At 38.5% G+C, this 16,191-nt stretch overlaps 2 protein-coding genes across 7 annotated transcripts in view; both read left to right on the top strand.

The window, feature by feature from the left end:
* Nucleotides 1–6,650, top strand: part of LOC111326601 (metabotropic glutamate receptor 3) — a 10,541-nt gene extending 3,891 nt beyond the window's left edge. The window contains exons 2-5 of the mRNA XM_022930627.2: nt 1–77; nt 1,948–2,172; nt 2,314–4,393; nt 5,323–6,650. The exon at nt 1–77 is cut by the window's left edge and continues 305 nt beyond it. Of these exons, the coding sequence (XP_022786362.2) occupies nt 1–77; nt 1,948–2,172; nt 2,314–4,393; nt 5,323–5,450 (2,510 nt within the window). The 3' untranslated portion in view covers nt 5,451–6,650. The remainder of the gene's footprint in view (nt 78–1,947; nt 2,173–2,313; nt 4,394–5,322) is intronic.
* Nucleotides 6,651–7,973: 1,323 nt separating this feature from the next.
* On the top strand, nt 7,974–15,702 carry LOC111326535 (potassium voltage-gated channel subfamily A member 2-like). Of its 6 annotated transcripts, none has more exons than XM_088747599.1 (4): nt 7,974–8,061; nt 8,177–8,288; nt 11,094–11,266; nt 13,450–15,702. In XM_088747599.1, the coding sequence occupies exon 4, from the start codon at nt 13,475–13,477 to the stop codon at nt 14,930–14,932; it is 1,458 nt and encodes a 485-aa protein (XP_088603725.1). In that variant the 5' UTR covers nt 7,974–8,061; nt 8,177–8,288; nt 11,094–11,266; nt 13,450–13,474; the 3' UTR covers nt 14,933–15,702. The 6 variants fall into 6 exon arrangements, with proteins under 6 accessions (XP_088603725.1, XP_088603723.1, XP_088603727.1 ...); XM_088747597.1 differs by having other exon boundaries at nt 8,177–8,292; XM_088747596.1 differs by lacking the exon at nt 8,177–8,288 and having other exon boundaries at nt 7,990–8,061.
* Nucleotides 15,703–16,191: the final 489 nt, after the last annotated feature.

The following is a 16,191-nucleotide window of genomic DNA, read 5'->3' as shown; positions in this document are numbered from 1 at the left end:
GATCATCTTTATGCGGCGAACTAAATGAACAAGTTGGAATTCATCGTGTGGAGGCCATGTTGTACGCAATGGATCAGGTATATTTCTATTTTTGTTCATTTATTTTTCAAAAATCTGTTTTGGATGTTGTACTTGCGCGTTCAACGAATGTGATTTTTAATCACTTAAACTGGATCCCAGCTATCTGCCACCTTCACGACAATTAATTCGCACCATGTTGAATTGATAGAGTAAAATGTCAAGACTGGGATCTCGATAACATATACTGCATCCCTGAAATTCAGGAAATCAAAGATCTCTTCTAACTCTTCTCACTGGATGTCGCAAACGATTTCGGTTCGTTCGATTATCTCTAACGGCTTGCATCGATCATCCCCGGTCGAAAGTGTTCTCGACGATGGTGTGTGTTTTTTTTTTTTTTTTTTTTACACGTAGAGCTTACAGGAATATCAAATCTAGCTCTGGTTTGTTGTGAGATAGAGAGAAAAAGTCTTTAATGGAGACAAATCAATGCGTCGTGGGCTGTTTTGAAGCTAAATAAGAATTCGATCTTACAGTGCAATAATTCGGACAATCGTATTGTACAATTGAATGTTTTTCCCGTCTTTAAATCACTAACTGTGATAAAAAAAAACCCTACCATTTTAGGCCATGTATTTTCTAAATTCACTCTTCGTCTTTTTAATCATGCATTTTTTTCCTAATCATTTTAAAGTTACACCTTTATCCGCTTATTGAATACTACAATTCCGTAAAGCACGACAGAAAGATTAATAAACGTTAGTTTTGTTTGTTAAAAAAAAAAAAAGAAAAAAAAAAAAACCTGAAGACGTCTTTTTTAATGAATCGGATTCCTCGATTTATTTGAATTTTCATGATAGACACATCTTTGTTGGAGCATTTTTGAAGTATTTGTAAATCTTTAGTCTGATTTGGCAGACATAATTGCATAAAGCAAACCGACTTCATTTCGATCGTATCTTTATAATATTTTGCTACTTAGCTGTCTCAATTCGAACACTTTCTGACGTTCTACTCAATCTTTAATGATCACATAATTCTTTGAAATACTTTTCAATGAAAACAGCAAGATATTTTTTTTCTTTTTTGATGCAGATCGTGCTTAACCTAAAGGGTCTCTACTTTCTGTGACGTCACGCTGTGACGTCACAGCTGGTGCTTGTTGATATTGGGGTCTTTCATAATCAACATTTTGATTGTATTTCAATATGTGTATCATCAGGCTTACAAATAATTTAAATGGAGTTTCATTTTGACAAATTATATTTGTAAAAGTACAAAAAATGATTTAACATTTAAAGGAGCATTCGGTTCAAGAAATGGTTTGTAGATATTATTTCCTCTTGAGGAATCGATTGATGGTCGGAGATGGTCGACTTGGTCAAGCGTGCTTTCACGCCTTTGGCGCCAAGCGCCGATCACGTGACTTGATTCAATGCTCTGATTTGCCCATGCTATAGTCAACGTTTTACTATTATGGAGCTCAAACTTCCTATGATTGGAACTTGCATGTTACTTCATCGAAACTCTTTTTTTTATCTAAACATATTTTAAATTGTTTTCCCCGAAAGCACCCAAGTTTAACGAGGGAGGGGGATAGCAAAATTACAATATTACAAATTTTAATTCAATTTATACAGGCTCACACATGAACACACATACAACAACTACACAAATTGTAATAGCAACGAGTTAAACTTACGTAGCCAGAGATACATTATTTAAACCATAACACACTGGCCTCCGAAAAGCGATTAGTATTAATAATAAAATATTTTACTTTGGGGAAAAAAAAAAAGCAGTTGAGATCGTAATTTACAGACTCGACACCAGACAATAAAAAGTTTAGTTTCCTCGCATCGCTCTTCGATGACCATGTTTAACTTAGAATATTAGCAGAATATTAACTTTTATTTTCTCTTTAAGGTGAACAGAAACAGCGCACTCCTCCCGAACATAACCTTGGGTATGGAAATTCGCGACGATTGTGGGACAGTAAACACTGCTTTAGAACAGTGTCTGAACTTTGTGCTCGGCACACTTACAATTAGGGAAGAAATATGCAGCTCCCAAGTAGGGGTTCCTGGGGTGAAGGAAAAAGCTACTCTGTTGGGGGTGGTGGGGCCATCATACAGCAGCACGACAGTACAGGTAACACGACTATTTGGGGAGGTCTACAGCCCTTGTTTGGGTTATAACGCGATCTTGGTTTTCATGGTGGTACCTTTGCGATTGTAATAATCATATTGGGAATGCGCTAAGGTTATGACAAAGGTATCATTTCCTTCATAGGTAGCCAGTCTCCTTCGTCTGTTCGATGTCCCACAAGTCAGCTATGCTGCAACAAGCGCTGAATTGAGTGACAAGGACAAGTTTGAATACTTCGCGCGAACTGTGCCCCCGGACTCCTATCAAGCGCGAGCCATGATAGACATTATTACATACATGAACTGGACAGCGGTCTTCGTAGTTCATTCGCGCGGCAGTTATGGTGAACAAGGAATGCATATCTTGGAAAAATTCTCGGTTATGAGTAATGTTTGTATTGCTGACCATCGACAATTAGAACCAGATTTCACTGAGGAGGAATATGACAAGATCGTAACTCGATTTCTTAAAGAGAAGGATATCCGCGTCGTTGCGATGTTTTGTAATGCTGAGGATCTTCGTTCGATGCTCCAAGCCGCTAAAAGAGCGCAGATTCGAGGCGAGAAGAAACGGTTTATTTGGCTGGCGAGTGACTTTTGGGGGACAAGACTTCGTCATGTTGAAGGTTTGGAAGATGTCGCTGATGGCGCCATTACCATCGAGTTTCAAACGTTTAAGACACAATTAGAGCCATTTTACGATTATTTTTCGAAGCTGAATCCATTGAACAACTCAAGAAATCCTTGGTTTAAAGAGTACTGGGAGAAGCATTTTAATTGCAAATTTAAGAACGATTTGTTGTCCGAGAATCGTCGTTGTTCTTTCCCCGTGAATCGTTCTTCGGTTCCGGCTCTGGACAGATTCGATGCTAAAGTTCCTTTCGTCATCGATGCGGTGTTTTCATTTGCGCACGCGCTTCATAATATGCACCGAAATGTCTGCGGCCAGGCGCCAAGCCTCTGCTTGGCCATGAAGACACTGGATCGCTCTGTGCTATTGTGGTATTTGCGGAACGTGTCTTTTAATGGCACAACTGGGCCGGTGAAATTCGATTCCAACGGCGACAGTGCTGGGAAGTACGACGTTTACTTATTTAAAAACTCTCCCAGTGAATACTATAGGAAACTGGGAAGCTGGGTCCAAGGAAAATTGATGTTGGACCCTCGTGAACTTTACAGAGCAAATAACTACCTTGAATCGCATTGTGGAAAGCCTTGTGAACCTCATGCCATAAAGCGCATACGCGATACGGTCTGCTGCTGGACATGCGAAGACTGTGACGCAGACTCGTACGTTGAAAATGACTTTACGTGCAAAACATGTGATAAAGGAACTAAGCCAAATGCTACGTTCGACGGCTGTGAACCCCTACGTGAAGTATATCTCAGCGAAGTGTGGATAGCTTTAGTTGGCGTATTTGCGTCTCTAGGAATTCTTGCCACTGCCGCTGTATGTGTTGTGTTTCTTAAATTCGCTCAAACACCGCTCATAAAAGCCTCCGGACGCGAATTATCCATTGTCCTTCTTTCTGGAATATTACTCTGCTACAGTTTTGCTTTCGTAATGGTGTCGAATCCAGGCAAAGTTGTCTGCGCGATCCAAAGATTCGGAATTGGTTTGTGTTTCTGTATGTGTTATTCTTCCTTATTGGTACGCACCAATAGAATTGCGCGCATTTTCAGCGGTATTAAAGCACCATCGTTCATTAGCCCAAAGTCACAACTTCTCATTACTGCTGTAATAATTGCTCCAGAGCTTGCCGTGGCCATAACGGAGCTTTTGATCCAGCCACCAAAAGCCATCCCATCCTACGAGCAACAAGACTTTGTACTTATCAAATGCAACATAAGTACTGTTGGAATGGTGAGCTTGTTCGGCTACAATGCTGTCCTTATAATATTTTGCACATATTACGCGTTCAGAACTCGTAAAACTCCGTTGAATTTTAACGAAGCTAAATTTATTGGTTTCTGCATGTACACAACGTGTGTGATATGGATCGCGTTCGTCCCAGTGTATTATGGGATAGGAGGAGGATTCCAAGCCGTTGCTCTGGCTTTTAGCTCTGTTATTAGCGCCACAACAATTTTAATCTTCATCTTCATACCAAAAGTCTACATTGTGGTCTTCAAACCCGAGAAGAACATCCAGCGCAATTCCAGATTGCGCTCAAGATTGAAGTCTTTTGACTTAAATGCACCGGAGTCAGATACTGTTTTCAATGGTAAGTCTCGCCGAATGAACACAGCAATCAAACGTCTGCGCATGTGCGAACATTGTAACGAAGCGCGCTTTCAGGTTGTCAGAACCAAGTTGTCTCACACAATTACGAACAACAACGCAAGCAGCTAAATCCAGCACAGTGTTTATAAGCGTATTTAACAAATGGTAAACACCACAGCGTACACTATTGAGTTATGGATGCACGCGGGAGGTTGCTAAGCACGAAAGAAGCGTAAGAGTCGCTCGAGGCGATAGCCAAGAGCGACTCTAGCTTCTTGAGTGCTTAGCAAACCTCCCAAGTGCATCCATAACTCAATAGTGTACGCTGTGGTGTTTACTATTTGTTTTATAACATAACATTGATACATTGTAGCTAAAGAGTTCCCTTTAATTTAACAAATCTTACGCGACCAGAAAAAACAAGCGCGCGCGGAAAAATAGTCTTTGCATTTGCTCACGTCAGCAGCGTACACCCATTGGCAAATGGGGGACGCTAAATTGACCAATCAGAGCGCGCGCTTTACTTTGGTTATGTTATAAAACTTTTTCGGTTGAGCTCAGAATCATAAGGATACCGGTGTTTGATTAATCTTTGAATTTTCCTTTCTCCTACTTTTGTTTCCTTTTAAAACATTTCTCTGAACGTTTCAATAATCTTATGCTCATTTTGCGAGACAGCAGTCGTTTCTGGTGCATTTCTTTGAAATTTTGGACGGAAAATCGGAGCGTGACCGACCAGAATTGGTCACCTCCCGACTCTGCCTGACGTTTGACCACTTGTTCGCTGGATGTTGATTTTAAATGATTGGCTGTTAGCTCTTAGGAAATGCGCTTTTTAGGCCCTACGTAAGAAAAAGGTTTAAGTTTGCTAGAAATACTATTCTCACTCGGCTTTTAGTGATAGCATGTCTTTAATTCATGATACTACAGGTCAGTCGTTCCGCAAGGTCAGCGGCAGCGTTCCCTCGACACCTAGTTTGATCACGAGCAAAACGATCAAGAATGGAGGAACACAGCATCAGAGTCAACCTCAGACACCCCGCTTCACAGCAATTTGACTTCAGAGACTTGACACTGGTTTCTAAGGACGCATGACAAAAACACCTTGAGATTGTCCTTCATTTCCAAAGACAGAACCATTGACGATTGCGATGAGATGATAATGAGCCAACAAAACTCAGAGCAAAAGTGCGGGAAAAAGGATATAGCTGAAAGGTGTCGAAATGCATGCTACCGATGAAAAGTGTAGGAATGCATGTCGCGGGTGGAAAGAGCGAGGGAATATGACGTCGGTGAAAAACGCTGGAAAGCATGTAGTGGGTGGAAATAAATAGGATTATGGCACTGGTGAAAAGCGTGGGAAAAACAATTCGTTGGTGGAAAGAGCAAGGAAATATGGCGCCGGTGAAAAACGCGGGAAAACATGTTGCATGTGGAAAGGGAAGCAGACCACACTTACTGTAAATCCTCTATTAAGCGCCCCCCTCTTATAAGCCAACTCATTTAATTAGCCCTCCTCTTTAGAGGAAGAAAGTTATTGAATCCCCCCTCTATTAAGCTCCCCCACCCGTCCCCCTCAAAAGCAAAATTCAGAATAACACTTCATTTCAGTAAGTACGATAAATTCATTCAAGTACTCTAATTTTAGTTTGTCATTTAAAATTGATTATGGTGATTGATTGACTCTGCCAATTTGGTAAATGAAAAAATTTAAAATGAGAACCATGTTTGAATAAATGCGGTACATCATATCCTATTGTATCCTGGTAGTGAACATCGCCCTGCATTAAGCCCCACCCTTTGGTAAGCCACCCCCCCTCTAAGGCACCTGAAATAAATAAGCCCCCGTGGGGGCTTACTAGAGGATTTACGGTAAGTAAAAAGCGCGGGAAAGCAGAATACAGAAGTCAAAGTGTATGAAAAAAAAATCTTACCGATGTTTGCTGCGAAAACTGAATTGTATATTATGAAACAGCGATTTGTATTTTCGAAAGTGTATTGAAACATTCCTTTTGGAAAAGGCAGTTATGCCAGCACAAAATTTTGCATACCTGATTCACTGGCAATGTAGATAAAAAATAATAATTTCAGATTTGTCTGGGTTGATCTCGAGATGTGCTTTTATTTTTCTCATACTACTTGCCAAACAAATATATTAAGATTCTCAATTTGAAGTGTCGTAATTGTAAAGAATACATCTAAATTGTAGGCTTATTTGGTAGAGAAATAAAATGGCTGATTCTTTCTGTTTCCATTTACTTTTTTTCAAAATTTTTTCCTAGTCATAACTTTTTAATGATGAAAATTTAATTTGACCCGCGGATGAAAATCGATCATTTTGTTTCATTAAAACACAAACAAACAAAACATGTCAGCAGTTTCCTTCACGGGAGAGAGGAACTAACTAAAATGTACCCTGCTCCCATGGCACTGTAGCTCAGTTCTTAGTAGCGCCCAACTCGTACCTGGCAGCCATCGGTGGGAATCTCGTCGAAACCTGAATTTTTATTTTTTCAGGCTTCTTCGCTGCAGTTGTTTAATTTTTAGTTCACCTGTGAGAATCATAGCTTCAATTAATCTTTTTCCATTTCGTTTGAGAAATTTTGGAGAGAGGTTTGTCTCTGGAGTAGAAGTGACACAAATTTAAATTATGTAATTCGGATTTTGCTCAATGCTTTGTGATAATCTTATTGTATCAGAGAACATTATGGTTGTAATACGAGGACAGAGTAATCGAAACAATTTATGTGAATACCATAAATATGTTAAAAGCATGTCTGAAAAGTGTTTTTTTGTCTTCTTATAAAATATAATAATTACCGCCGTGGACCGCTAATCGTGCAAAAACTAGAACACAGAGGACGATCGCTCGGCATGAGACGGGATTTCTTAACGGGAGTCGAATCAACGTCCTACCGTTGAAAACGGACGTAAAATTTGAAAACACGGCTCTTGGCACGCAAATCTCCTGGGTTTACTTCCATCTTGTAATCTAGTTTCCTAAATCCGTTTTACTGTTTGTTTATGTTTTTGTTTTTTAATTTTGGGAAATAGGATCTTGTTGCAGCGTAAAGATCTTTTGCGTTGTAACGCGGGAAGAGAGGCAATGTCACTTTTCCTGATCAGAAGGGCTATTTTTTTTCGACACTCCTTACGGTTCATGTTACGTTTTACCACCAGCATAATGTCACTTTTGTCCTTTGTTTTAATTGTAAATTTCCATCAGAGGTCATTAAGTGACACGTTCTTCGTCTCAAATTTACGAATTTATTTTCATGGAAAGACTGGAAAACCGAAACGAATTCATCATATTGACGCACTTTTTTGTTTGTTAAAACAGCAGAAAATGTATCATGCTTGTTTGCAAGAGGAATATTAAACGAAAAGTTGTAGTAATTTTGACAAATCTGTCGTGCCGAGAGCAGAGTTTTGTCCAATAATGGAAACGCTATGGGAAGCAATCAGTTTGTGTTGGTCCGGTCGAGTCACTATGGCAGAATGGTAACGTGACAACCAATCATAACCCTGAAGAATATTTAGTTTTATGCCACCCGAACGGGTGGGATGTGAATAAAACATTTGTCGCCTTTCGGGAATAAACAAGAATCAGTCTAAGTGTTAAATTAGCGGAAAGTCTGAGACGAGGAAAAGGAATCGTATCAAATTCAAGTATGTTTGCAACTTTTGCAGATGCGATAAGTTCTTATTTGATTTCATTTAAAGTCTTTTTTTTTTTCGAGTTTCGTTCAGTAATTCGGGCGATTTTAACAATCTTGCTTTGCAGCCTGTTAAAGTGCAGAGTTTTCCACTTAAATTATGGGCCATAATTTGTGTGCATGAAATTGAAGAGGAAAATTCTTTTGGCGAGGCAAAGCTGCAGCTGTACAAAGCAGGCAGTAGGTTTGTAAATTGGAAAAAATTAGAAAGATGTTCGTTATTCAATGTGAAAACGAAAATGAATTTCTTTCGGAATTTTTTTGTTTTCGAGCGGACTCTTGTTTCAAACAAGAATCGTATTTGAAGCATATCACACCATCACTTTTCTCATTAACTTAATTTCGCAACATTTAAGAGGCATGTTTTTCAAGACAATTATTTCGCTTAACTAACCAGCACGTTCTGTGATAAGAAAATACTCACAAAAATGACCTGGAAATACGGTAGTTATTCACTTTTAGAACTATATTTAATGTGATTTATTTACTCTGCGTGGTACGAAGTCGAGTTCACAACCTTGTCTGCGGTATGGTTTAGTGATGCTTTTGAAATTTAAATCAAGCCATATTGACTTTGTGAGGGCTCGTATCTGCAGACTGCCGCGGCCGCATAAATTCCCCCAGCAGCTATATTAGTAAGAGCTGTCCGTATTACCGCATGCTTTAATTCAGTATGACACGTCGTGTTATTTGCAACGTAAATAAGAGGCTATAAGACAGTGCACGGTAAAGTTCTATCGTCTATCTTAATAGAACTGTCGATCATTTCATGCCTCATTGAATGGCTTCAAAATTCATTCGCTACAGAAATGCTTCGCAAAGAATGAACGTCGAATAACAGCCTTAATTCAATAATAGACTAGAGTTTGGCTGTTTCGTTTGTTATTCGTATGAATGCTTGTTTACGTCGAGTTGGTTTCACTTATTCATCCTTGCAAACAATTCAGTGCAATCATTTCTTTCTAATGGTTTGGAAGTCCGATTGTAATTAGCCACTAACACTTTGATTAAAGCGTGTTTCAACCCACACCATCTCATAGCTAACAAAAATTGTAAACAGAACAAGTTAACAAAAAAAGGGTTCCCCTTAATATCTGATTTGATTTTGACTTATCTTTTATTTGATTTTTCAATTTTAAATTAAAATTTTAAAGGTGATTTGAATTGAGGTGTTAATTAAAGAATTTAAAGCCAGCTGGAACGATTTGTATCATTATCAAGCAAAGCTTGGTAGCTAATCGATTTTACAGCAGTAATTAAGATTTTAAAATAAGTCCTTTGCTTGTGTTTTGGGGTTCAAAAACTTCCCCTTGAACCATTTCATTCTCACAAAAGATGAAAATGCAATTTCTCCCTAAAATATCATAACATTATCCAGAAATCATACGCTGAGGGTAGACGAATGCATCAATTCTAGAGTATTATCTAGACATATCGAACACCATATTTTTCCAACTGGTTCAAAGAGAACTCTACACAGTCAAGAATGGAGAAGTACCGTTTGGATCCTGATTCGAGGCTTTAGTCTCAGATAAATTTTTGTTTGGAAAAAATCCCCGCTCTTGAATGTTTATCTCATTCTTTATGCATTTACTTCACTACTGTGCATAAAAAAGCAGAAATGTGACTTTGCATGGAGTGATCTTTACGTGCTATTCGGCGGGATCTCTTGAGATTCTGAAGCAAACGTGCACATTGTTCAAGTAAACCGCTGACCAAGTACTTTGCATTTCCAAATCATTTTCACTTCCGTTGATTGTAATCAGCTCAATTTTGTTTGCCAAAAATATCGGTTTGCTCGACTATCATGGAAAAATTAAATTGCCTTTCGACCCAAATAAATTTTGCATACAAAACTTCAACTTTTTGTACAGTACAAGTAAAGTTTCACCTGTTTAAAGATTTACACAATTGTCTTTTGCTAGTCTAAATAACTCTTATCTTTTATCACATTTGTCCGTACCACGAACAATCCAGAAAAGTGTAGACACCATGGATTGATCGATGACACTGATAGAATCTCCTACAATTTGTTCCATTCGTTGATCAATTTTTATTGCATTTATTTTTCCAGTTATGTTACATATTGGTACCCGTTGACAACACTTAGCCCCTTACTCGAGAATAATACAACTTTTTTGTGTCTTTATTTCGCTCGAGCGAATCGATAAAACGCTTCGTAAATTTTTCATTAGGACAGAATTTAACAATGATCTTGAATTAAAGACAATTCCCAATGAGGGCATGTTTACACAAATATTCGAGACTGATCCCAGAGCAACGCCTATTCCATATATGTTGTCGGTTCATTTTTTCTGAGCCTTTCGCCGGCCTGTGTCACACCAACTGTATTGATAATAAAGTCTATATTACAATAAATTCTCAAACAATTTACTTCATTCACCCTTTGTTTCGTTTCTGCGTTAAAAATTTGATCCATTAATCATTTATTACTTTGCTCTCCAAAGAAAACGACCCGCTATTGTAACAGGAGTCTCTAGATTCTAGAATTTTCCAGTCTTTCTTTCTTCGAGATAAGTATCAAACCTGTGTGCAAATATTTGACGGGTGGCACCAATTCTTCAAACTGTGCTAGGACGTTTCTTCCTTGATTCATTGCGCTGGTCTTTTAAAACCGAACGTGCTAAAAAAAATTCGCGGTTAAGCCTTGATGCGGTTAAAATTTTTCGCAGCAGGATAGAACACTATACACGACCTGATTTATTCAGATGACAACATTTGACTTGGTAAGACGTGTTTTTAAGACTTACGAAAGGTTCGTGGAAATCTCTTGGTTGTCAATGTAAGTGCAGCTTTGCGCTTACCAAAGGGAGTTGAGTTTCTGTTCGGAGAAGTCACCCAATGCGTTCCTCTTCTGAATAGTTTTTAAACTTCCGAAAATCTAAACACGCCTGCGATTATTTTGTCTCATTTTCTCGATGTTTTTCTTTCTTACCGACTCCCTCCTCTCAATTTTTATTACAGATAAGTATTTTGAAGTCGGTTCGTCTGATGGGCGTGTTTTTACATCGAGAACTGGAACTCTCCTCCTCACGCGAGCTCAAAAAGATGAAGTGACGCCAATAAGGTTTCCCAACCACTATTCAAAAACACAAAGACCATAGGCATTCTTTCAATTGTGGTTCACGCACTCCAAGGTAAGCTCAAATTATTTAATTCCAACGAAAGCACATAGATCTGTTATAATTGCCTCTAGCTTACTTGTGCTCGATAACCTCGCGGTTTAATCCAGCTACAGACCGTCCTTTGATCGTCTGAGAACAAAAAGCTTTCTATTCTTAAGTGAACGTATAAACAGGAAGTGTAAAAAGCCTTGATCAGATTAGAACTAATTTCATCCTATAAGTTTTATATAAAGCTTTCGACTTCTTTCTTGCTTACGAAACTTATCAAACGCACTCTTCAGTGTAATTATCTAAAATCGCATTATGCGTCTTACTCACACGATTATTCGAAGGTCAGTTATATTGTTTTCGAGTTCTCGTCAGTCTGTTATCGGTGCAATATCTATTTACAAATCACACCAGCTTTACTCCTGCGGGTTTAATTCCGTAATGAGGTTACGTAGCATGATTCCTTTATCGGTATGGAAGTTTCAAGCTCGAATTTTTACAGATAAAAGAATGAATTGAATTTTCACAGTAGCGAAACATCACATACTTTATCATTGGGCGTAGTTTGCAATATGTTTGGTAAGAGAGGGCTATAATTAGTGTGTCTTGACTGGCATCAAAGGAAAATATAAAAAAAAAAAGTTTAAAAAAGATAATGAAGGAGGACTCGTATGTTCATCAATTAAATCCCCCTAAAGAAAAAGAATTTTGTCCAACTTTATGCGCATGCCAAGTTAATAAAACTGAACGCACATTAAAAAAAAACGACATGAAAACTAGCTTTGGTGAGTTTACTCTATTCTTAAATGCCATGGGTACAGCTTTCGGCTAAGCACTCTCGTTCATTTGTTCGAGTAAAAAAAAAAAATCTAAATCTTGTCCTTTGTAAAATTTGTTATGTAAAGAATTCATTGAGGAGCAAAGATGTTATTAAATACAGAATGCTTATTAGTTTTACCGCAATGACAATTTCACTCGATCTAATTCTAGCTTTTATTGACATGCACACTGTTTCTAAATTAATTTAGTTTTAATTTTCGAGAAGCTCTATGTTCCAATATCTGACTAGTAAGGAAGACGAAACAACTTAATGAATTTTATTTAACTTTTATATAGTACAATTTCTCTCGCGGTTACGGCGGTTACCAGTCAGCGGTTGGTAACCGCTGACAACTGGTTACCAGTCAGACTGGTAACCGCTGACTGGCGGTTACCAGTCAGCGGTTGGTAACCGCTGACTGGTGACTGGTTTATTGTACGTGGTCCAATAAACCAAACAGGCAATCCAACTAGCTTACGCAAATCGTATAATTTATTCCAGTGTATTATTATTCGATCTAGAGAAAAGAATGAAATACATTTGAGAAACTGAACAGGATCTATCGATACATAAACACACGAGTCAAACTACTAGCTAGAATTACAGCACTGATATCTTACTTCTTTGGCGATGTCTAGTAGGATTGTTTCACGGTATACAGGTCAGCAACAGATATAACAGATCAGGGTATAACAGAATACGGGTCAGCGCGACAGGTCAGCGAAACATGACCGTCACTTCGAATCTAAAACATCTGAACTGAAAGCAGACTTATTCACGTGGCTTAATTGCGTAACTTGGTGTCAATCAAAGTCAATCAGGAAATCAAGTTAATAATTCATTGTATTGACGAAATAGTACGTTTCATGTTACGCCACTTAAAATCAAAGAAGAATTCTGTTTCTTACTAGTAAGTAAACGAAAACCAACAGAAATGAACAAAAAAATAAGGGTCTTATTGGTTATTGCATGTCTTTATCAAGATCTTTTCGCGTCTAACTCCTGATAACAAAAGGAGTGAAAATCTTAAAGCTGAAAATAAGGGAGGTGAACGTTGTACCAGAAACTGTAAATTACTGAAATTGAATAAAATGTTAATGGTCATACCCAAGAGCCATAATTGGGACAATTATGGCTCTTGTCATACCTGATTCGTTTCCAGTCTCCTCTCGTCTCTTTTCTAAAAGGCACGTAAGGAGTGACGGGAAGGGAAAATATAACACAAACTGCAAAATAAAAAAATAGGAATAGAGAGCTGCAGTAGTCACTCGTGCGCATTAAAAACCCATTTCATGTTGAACTCATAGAATTTAAAAATGGGTTTCGTTCTACCCGTAAGGTTACTAAAAAGCAACTTATTTTAGTTTCTTATGATTTGTCCCTATAGACTTGTCGTGAAATAACCCGCAGTGATGCATGCGCTGTCAGTAGCCGCATCGACACGAGCCTCTGGTTACGATGGAGAGCGCTATGGCAGAGGTGAGAGTTTGTTGGAACATTATGGCCCACAGTCAGTCACCACAGCGGATACAGGAATAAGAATTCGGATCAACGTTAGGGGACTTGTTTTCGAAACCTACGAACAAACTCTGGCCCAGTACCCTCAAACACTGCTCGGTTCCCCAATTAAGCGGAGGGAGTATTACAACTCGCTGAGCAAGGAATACTGTTTTGATCGCGATAAAGTTGTTTTTGACTCCATACTATTTTTCTATCAATCCTGCGGAATTTTATCATGTCCAGATCACGTTCCACGGGAAAGTTTTTTAGAAGAGATAAAATTTTTCCAGCTTCATCAAGCTGACTTGAGATACAAGCAGGAAATTGAACCTGAGGAAGTGAAAGTTGTTGAGGAAGAAATGCCCGAACATCCGATTCAGCGGAAAATGTGGAGGCTTTTAGAATACCCCCACACTTCCATCTGGGCGGATTTGCTGGCGAAATTCAGTTTACTTGTGATAATATTATCAACAATAACATTTTGTATTGAGACTATCCCGAAATTTAATCGGCGTACTGTTTGTGGTAACGTCACTTCGAGCTCCTTACACAACGATACCAACGGTCAAATACTGTCACGTGACCTCAGCAACACTTCGCTAGGTGATAACTACATCAACCTTACTGAGACACACTGCACTGTAATAGGGCGTGGCACTTATTGGTCAACGATCGAAACTGTCTACGTAGCATGGTTTACATTTGAATACGTTTTACGACTATTTGCTGCTCCAAATCGAGTCAAATTTATGACTTCCGCTTTGGGTTTAGTCGACTTTTTAGCCATTTTGCCATTTTACATCACTCTTATCTTCGAAGCGGATGGTGTCCTGATTACTTCATTTCCGGTTTTAAGGATAATTCGCCTCATCAGAGTGTTACGAGTCCTAAAGCTTTCTCGCTACAGCAAAGGCTTGAAAGTTCTTGCCCAGACATTAGTTATGAGTGGAAAAGACTTGCCATCGCTATTAGCAGTTATGATTATCAATGTGATTCTCTTTTCGAGCGTTATATACTACGTTGAAAATGACGCGAAGGACAATGACTTTGATAGCATCCCAGACGCCTTTTGGTGGACGATTATCACCATGACCGCAGTGGGTTATGGGGACAAGGTACCGAAAGGTGCGCCGGGTAAATTAATTGGAGCCATATGTGCTGTATCCGGGATAGTTGTTCTGTTTTGTTTCCCTACCCCTGTCTTGCTGTCACACTTTGAGGAGATGTACAAGCTTAAGGGAAGTGGTCCGGCGAACAAACAAAAAGAGAAGGAAAAACAAAACAATGGGACACAGAATGATGAAGGAAAAATGAAAGACACTGAAGTCACCATGTTGGGAGAAGGGGAAAGAATTGAGATTTATGTTTAATTTTTGTATTTAAATCGTCTAGCCATGATTTCTCCAGACCCCTGAAAAAGTTGCAAATGTTTCAGAAGTGATCGTTTAGAATCGCAATTTTGAGAAGAAAAAAGAAAGATTGAAATAACAATTAAAAAAGAATTTCGTATCTTACTTAGCTCTCTGAACGCCGCAGTCAATATAGTTAATAGCCTGACTCTGCATCGCGTAGCATACGGTTGAGAGTTCAATTATCTAAAGGACATTCATAAAGCAGAAAGAGTAAAAAGCTTTGATTTAAGACTGCTTGACACTCCAGGTAAAATAGAAAGCCATATTTCTGAGTTTTATACCGGAGATCAACTTTCTCAATTATTTTTTTGCATAGTTTTCTAGTTGTCCTGCATTTTAACGCCTTAGCATTGATTGAGGTTTCTCAGTTTGTTTCCTGCAAGTAGTCAAATTCACAGTTATGACACAAGAATAGACAGTTTTTATCGACCACTTTACTGTGCGGCACTAATCTTAAACAATTTACAATAGTCTACCAAGTACCTGATATTTAGAAACCTCTCCCAGCTGCGCGATCACTAATTCAGCTAGCTTCTGTACATTTGAAAAAAAAAAAAAAAAAAAAGAAGATGAATGCATTGGCAAAGCTGCACATCCACAAACGCCTCCCACATAAGCCTGGTGGTGTATGGGAGGTCTCCTTACCTTACCATATTGTTAAAACTGTATAAATATTAGTTATGAAGTGGCTAATAAATGAGGAAGATCATGGTCATGATTAAACTATGGTAAGTGGCCAGTTCGTCAATTTTGGAAGGGGGAGTGGTTACTTCAGCTGTCCTTGCATCACACCCACAAGATATCACGGTAATTACAATTTATCTGCTGGTGAAATAAAGTTAGGATCAAAGTTATGAAAGACAACTACAGTAAGTCTCGAAATTTGCGACAGATTTAAATAGAGGATTAATAACCCTGCGCCCTCGTGAACTCTGAGAATACCCCTGACGTTTTAGAGTTCAAGGGGAACCCGAGATATACCATCCCGGTCAATTTTCAGCATTTCCTTTTTTTACACACAACCTTTAAAAGGTCAGTTCACTCTTTGTTACTCGCTTACCCTAGAAAACTGTTATTTTTCTCAGAACTAATACTTAAAATTAAAAATGGCTGTAAAAATAGATCCTTTAATCTTTATTTTTGATGATTTTTATCAAATCACGACTCAGCAGTCTAACTGAGAAATACACTTCGCACGCTAGACGTGCCTATCATTA

The sequence above is a fragment of the Stylophora pistillata genome, chromosome 2 (assembly GCF_964205215.1).
Source record: "Stylophora pistillata chromosome 2, jaStyPist1.2, whole genome shotgun sequence".
NCBI lineage: Eukaryota > Metazoa > Cnidaria > Anthozoa > Scleractinia > Pocilloporidae > Stylophora > Stylophora pistillata.
The sequence above is the reverse complement of the archived record's forward strand: the minus strand, read 5'-3'. Positions and strand labels throughout refer to the sequence as shown.